Source organism: Antrostomus carolinensis, unplaced genomic scaffold (genome assembly GCF_000700745.2).
Source record: "Antrostomus carolinensis isolate BGI_N321 unplaced genomic scaffold, ASM70074v2 scaffold276, whole genome shotgun sequence".
Classification (NCBI taxonomy): domain Eukaryota; kingdom Metazoa; phylum Chordata; class Aves; order Caprimulgiformes; family Caprimulgidae; genus Antrostomus; species Antrostomus carolinensis.
The window spans coordinates 12,757-19,062 of NW_010323667.1; the positions used below are offsets into that span (position 1 = coordinate 12,757).

General features: G+C 37.1%; 1 protein-coding gene across 1 annotated transcript; it reads right to left on the reverse strand.

Moving 5' to 3' along the window:
- Positions 1-1,203: 1,203 nt before the first annotated feature.
- CHAC2 (ChaC glutathione specific gamma-glutamylcyclotransferase 2) lies at positions 1,204-4,912 on the reverse strand (the record flags this gene model as incomplete). Its single annotated transcript, XM_010170625.1, has 2 exons — positions 1,204-1,587; positions 4,877-4,912. Coding segments are annotated over 2 exons (420 nt in total), but the record flags the coding sequence as incomplete, so codon positions are not given.
- Positions 4,913-6,306: the final 1,394 nt, after the last annotated feature.

Sequence of the window (6,306 nt, forward strand, 5' to 3'; positions counted from 1 at the left end):
GATGTTCTCTGTATGAGAAAATGTGACGTTACATGGTATTTGAAATAGGACCTTTGCTCTATTAACATACAAAAATATACTTTGTTAAAAGTTAACAAAAATAACTCAGATTTTTGACAAGCGAGACAAGTCTTTGTTGGGACGGAAATTCCGTTTGCTTATGTTTTGCAAAGTAAGCCTACTAGCCTGAACTAGTGGCTTTGTAGTGCTCTTTGTTTGGATGTCCATACAACACACGTAAGTTTACTGAAAAGAAGGTTCCTTTCCTAAGTACCTTTTGTCCATGAATCCCTGAAACTGGGTGAAAATTACTGGCTTAAAACCTGTCCTCAGAGATAGGTGAATTTTTTTAAGCGATGGGGTTACAACAGCATCTAAAGGCAAATAACAAAGATGAGTTTCTGAACATTCTTGCTGCATTGTGGCTTCAAGTCATACTCTCAGTTCATTTTAACATTCTGGCATTATTCTTTATGTTAATCTTAAAAAATAAAATGAGGCACTGATACGTTACGGCTTGTTTGTGTCAAAGTACCCTGTGCTTTGGTTTTCAGGGCTTGACATAAATGAGCCAAGGGAAAGAATTATTTCCTTGACAATGAAACTTTTTCTCCTCTGCATTTAAGGACAAACTAATATATAAGGGGTAAGATGGCTAATTCAGTGGAAAAACTTAATTTCAGTGAAGTTGACCATGATGATATAAATGTTCTACTATGCATTTACTGTGCAATTCACAACTACTTATCTCTTTAGATGCACTGAGCTCCATGCCTGTGGTCTTGACTCAGAAAGAACTAGCACTTAAATCAGTGGGAGCTGTATCTGAATGCAGATTTTGATCTTTAAAATATTCTAAAGATCTATTTTAAACCTGAAATAATATTAATAATAATTAAAAAAATCTTCAAACAAAGAGAAGCTTAAATTGTTCTCTTGAGATTTTCATAAAGATGTAATCTTTGGATAAAAACCCAATATACCAAATTCAAACCTAAAACACTTCTCCTGCTCCCCTTTCTGTAGACTCCTGAATTATTTTCGTAACAGTATGTTTTAATGACCAACTACTATTTTGAATGCAATATTAAAATAAACAAGATAGCCTAGTACGGAGAAACATGCCTCCAAGTCATATACCCGTTGTGCAGTGAAACCATTCCTCTAAAGATGAAGCAAGATCATTACAAGTAAGAAGTTATTTTATAGACAATTTAGGTTTTGATGCTTTTCCAACAGTTCCTTTACTAGTTTCTCTAAAGAGAAGAGATGCTCATCTTCATCTTCTGGTACGAGATTCCTCATAGAATTAGCGAGTTCAAAAAGGTATTCCGTGTTTCTTCCACTAGGACCAACTGCATTAAAAATCTGTTCAGCAATTTCTTCTAGAGGTGCTGGACCAAGGTAGTCGGGGTTGTCACAAGTTCCAATGTATAACAACACATCAAACGGTTCTACTGACGAGTCTTTTGGATAGAAAATGACAGTTGTAGTCCTGTAGCCTCCTTTCTCTCTGAAGTCCAGGTATGCTTTTACTTCACATTCTTGTCCAGGTGGCAATCTGTAAGCAACACCCCATACATACCCCTGTTGAAGGACATAAGAAAAGAAAATCCAAGCAGTGCTTAAAAGGATACTAAAAAAAATAACGTATTTCTATTGTATTTCAGTAAAATTCTCTTAATTATTTTTCTTTCATTTTCAGTCTTTTTATAGCTATTTCTTGCACTGTTTGTAGAAAGAGTCCCCAAAGTAAAAGGGCTGCTTTATTTAGGAAAATTTCAGTCAAAATGGTAATTATGCAGATTGATCATTCACGTTCTGGGTAATGCTGAGGCCTTTCTTACAAAACACTTTCTTGTTACAATTAAATTTGAAGTAGTAAATAGCCTTGTCACGGGCTACTTAGGAGCTGGCAAAAAGGATAGAAAGAATCTTCCTGACCTCACAAAATTTTTATGTGAAAATTAAAATTTTAAATAGCACTAAATTAAAAGTGATTTTGATAAGGTCCTTTCTCTGTTTATTTGCAATTTCATTTCTAAGGACCTGAGTGTCACCTACATCTGTTATAGGTACCTGTTCATTTTGCACAATTAAATGTGGTACAGCCAGCACCTCAGTAAACACTGTTAAAGATAAATTTCATTACTGTCTTTGTGAATCTGAATACTTCTTCATCCTCTTCACAGGTAACATCTCTGAGAAAGTATTTAACTGTGGTGTGAATACTCTCCTACCAAGTTTTATATAAACAAATCTGAGACATGTGTAGGGATAGATTTGCGTGGGTTTTTGTTTTGAATTAGCACAGAAAATTTATGATGGCCTGTTACCCACTAAAGACTACAAAGTGTTCCTTACAAGTGCTGTTTTTAAATAAATGGTAGTCTGCTTTGCCTGCTGGCAACATCCGATGTGGATTCTTGCTGCAGTTAGGTAGGCTGATGTATGTATCAGTGCTGCAGTAATGATGACAAAGCAAGTTTTGTTTTGTGTGTGTGTGTGTGTGTCCCAACTGGATCTTAGTATTTAGTCATGATGTCAGATGATGCTGGGGTGGGTAGTGGTGTTAATTTGTGAGCGCTGAATTTTGCAATCAGACTATATGCTGGTCAGAGGCATTTTATTAAAAAAAAAATCAGGAATCATTTGCTATTGCATCCTTTGTAGATGGTTACAGCATATGATGTGCTGTGGCCAAGAACAGCACTAACGAGTACAGAAATGTACTTGCTTTCCCTTGCTTTTCCTTGCTTTCCCTCAGCCATCTGGGATGCGAGTTCACTCCAGCTGTCTGCAGGAAATGTCTTAGTTTTACAAACAGCCTCTTCTGCACACGTTACTTGAGTTAAATCTGCCATTCAGACCTACTTTGGTGTTGATAGGAAAATATATATGGGTGTGGTGGAGATAGGGATTTAAAGCATTGCTAGTTCATTCATTTGAGTTTTCAGTACAGGGAATTCCTATTTCAGATGATGGAAAATTATAATCCAGAAATCTGACAAGGAGTGTGATGTTCTTTTTTTTTGTGTGTGTGTGGTTTCCTCTTAACTGGCAAAGAAATTCAGATGGAGCAAGTAAAAATAACTCTAAACTAGATGTTTCTAAGCTGCACTATGCATCACTAGTGAAAAAGGACACACAGGCTGGCCCGAGCTGAAAGCTGGCGTTGCCAGTAAAAGCACCAGTGCTATTGTCACTATAGTATTGGGTGTGTGCATGCAGGGGAATAATTGCTGTAGTCTGCTAAGATACCTTCAAAATAAGGTTACCTTTTTAAACTGCAGAACGAGTAACTGAAATTAAAGCAAATTACTTGTCGTATCATTTGATGTTTATGTGTAAAGGGTGATTATCTGGCCACACCAGATTCTGGAGAAAAGGGAAAAAAACCCAACCAAACAAAACTGGTTTGCTAAAGGGAAAAAAAGTTTCTATGGTAACAAATAAGTTTGCTTAACAATACAAACTGAGTGACAACAAACATAAGCATTCTTTGTCTATATAGGCGTCTGTGTAACATAATGGTCCCCAGCAGTACAGTAACGTGAAAAAACCCCTTACTAGAAAGGTACAGAAAATCACAATGAGAGACAGCGCATTGCATTTTGCTGGTTTTGCTAACTGCAAAAAACAGTTGAAGTTTTAGATTACTGCTAAACTTACCTCTCTTGGTGGCTGCTATTTTAGGGAAATAGGTCAGTAAGACAGCAATATCATAATTGTATAGATAAGCAACCGTAAATAAAAACTAACTACTACCAAAATACCCATCCTCTGTGCCTTACGGCCTGGTGTTGTAGGGCCTTGCTCTCCCTCTGCTTCCATGCCATCCTTTCTTCCCTCCCGCCCCTGTGGAGTCACTAGGACTGCTGGGATTCCCTCTCCTGAAGCAGTGTGAAGCTGGATGGACATGATGACCCCAGCAAAGTGCCAGAATAGAGCGCACTGCTGGAGGTGGTGGGCCCAGAGCATCAGCAGGCAGTGGGAAAGCCATCGCATCCAGGGTCTTTCCTGCAGTGGCCTCCCCTGGGCTTCCCCAGCCTAGCTCATGCTTTTGTCTTAGCTGGTAAGCAGTCCAACTGAGACCTCTCTGCTGGGTAAGACCCCTAAAATAAATTGCAGGTAGCTTCTTTACTATTGAATAGAGTTAGAAATGGGTAAAATTTAAGTCTAGGCACTTTTATAAGCAAAAAAATAAAATAAAATAAAATAAAAAATCTTGATTTTCCGACAGCTTCTCTGACTGTAAGTCTAGACCTTGTTTCATCTCCCCTCCCTCCCCAGCCTGGGCACTCCCTGTGCAAACACTTCCCTCATGGTGTCTAAGTGAGACCTAGGGAAAAGGTTGAAAGATAAGCAAGAATGGTAGACTTGGGCCAATGACCATTTTCCTAAACAGGAGTTAATTTCACAATATTATATAGAAACCAAAAGCACAGTTGTGGCATTTAATTCCTTAAGTATTTTATCTATATAGCAAAAAATAAAGCAAGGGTATCTCCTTTTTTATCACTGCAGTGTCATCTTGATTTGTATCAGTTTTTATTTTGGGAGGGCAAGATTCTGACACAACATCTAAGATCTACTATTGGCGTATCGTCAAGTGATACCCTGGAACATCCCTTAAAATACCCTTTGGTAGTAACAGACCCAAACTACTTCCGGTTTCTTAGTTTAGATTGATTTATTTGCAACAATCAAAGTCATTGGTGTAACTCCAAAAAATTTTGAAAGAACTTTTAATTGCGCTGAAGATAATGGAATTATTTGCTTGTAGAGAAGCAGAAATTAATACAGACTTACTACACAGGCTGGGAATGCAACAGGGCATTCTGTACATTACAGAGGCAGAACAGGAGTACTATACCTCAGGATCTTCAACCAGAGTCACAACCCTTCCAGGCTACAATAAAAAAAACCAAAAACAACCTTCAGTTAGAGGCTTGTCACCCTAAATCATAAGCAAAACAAAAACAAACAAACAAAAAAATTAAAGGGGTCAGAGAACTAATCCAGGACAATCCCAGTAACGTCTATTTCTTTGAGGTCCAGTATGAATATTTTCTGAGAATAGCTTTTGATCTCTATTACATAAACCGTGATAAACCAAATGTTAAATTCTGAATGGAAAGTCTCTGCAACGTAGAAGTTAAATTAAGGGCAGTCATGAACGGGGAGGTTATGAATGTCTGTGCTTTGTATGGACTGTCCAGACTCAATTCTGTTTCTGTTTAAAATGGTGATGATAATTCATTAATGTAAAACCATGCTCAGTGCACCTTCCTCGGTCATGCTGCTTCTCTGTAGTACTATACAATTATTTTTTTTAACTTTCTCACCTCTATTCAAAAAGTTTATACACAGGCATGGAAAATAATGTAACACAGAAATGTAGCTTGCCTAGAACTAAGCAAGGTATTGCCACTTCTGGCTTGGTTGCACTAACTGGATTTTAAAAAATGTTAATTACACGCTATGACACGTGGCAACTCCTAGGTTTGAAAGCTCCTAGCTAATTAGATGTTTTTGAAAACATATAGCAAAGAAATATCCTAGTAATTTTTAGTAAGCACCACGTTATTCAAGGTTGAAAAAAATAAGTTTATTGTGCAAAAGACTATTTTCACCTTCTTTTCTCCCTTCCAGTTCATTCCTTCTTACTCCTGGGCAGTGGGAGGATACCGTGGTAATGGCTTATTTTTCCAAAAAGTTACTTCTTGCAGGAAGAGTAAGAACCTAAGAAAATTGTTGAAATTTTTTCTATAACCTGAGATTAAAATTTTAAAACATAAAAACCTATGGAGAACTACATCTGTAGTTTAAAATTGCTAATTTTAGCATTAAATTAGTGTACAAGCATCTTTGATTAGAGGTAAGGGAAAGCAGATATATTAGTATTTATTAAATTCTAGTGTAGGATAGAAATTCTTTTAGGAGTTGCAAAGATAATCTGAACTTGATGTTCCTGGATGCATGTGTTTCATTGAGTCTTAGCTAACTTTCAGTCTTGGGCTGCTACATTTCAGTCTCTTTATGACTCATCACTAAGAGTTTCATTGACGTGTCCACACTTTTCTGTTTGTTAAAAGAAGTCCGTACTTGTGTTTGTCTCTCTCACACAGCACCAGTGGAGGGTTTTCTCCTACACCCAGTTATTGTTAAGTCACGCATTCTTTTGGTTACAAGCCAAATATGAAAGCTAGTTTTTGCAGAGCAGTTCCTAGATACCATCAAGTGTAGATATTATTTATTTAGTGTCAGATCTCTTATAATTTTAAAGGCTATTAATAAGCTCTG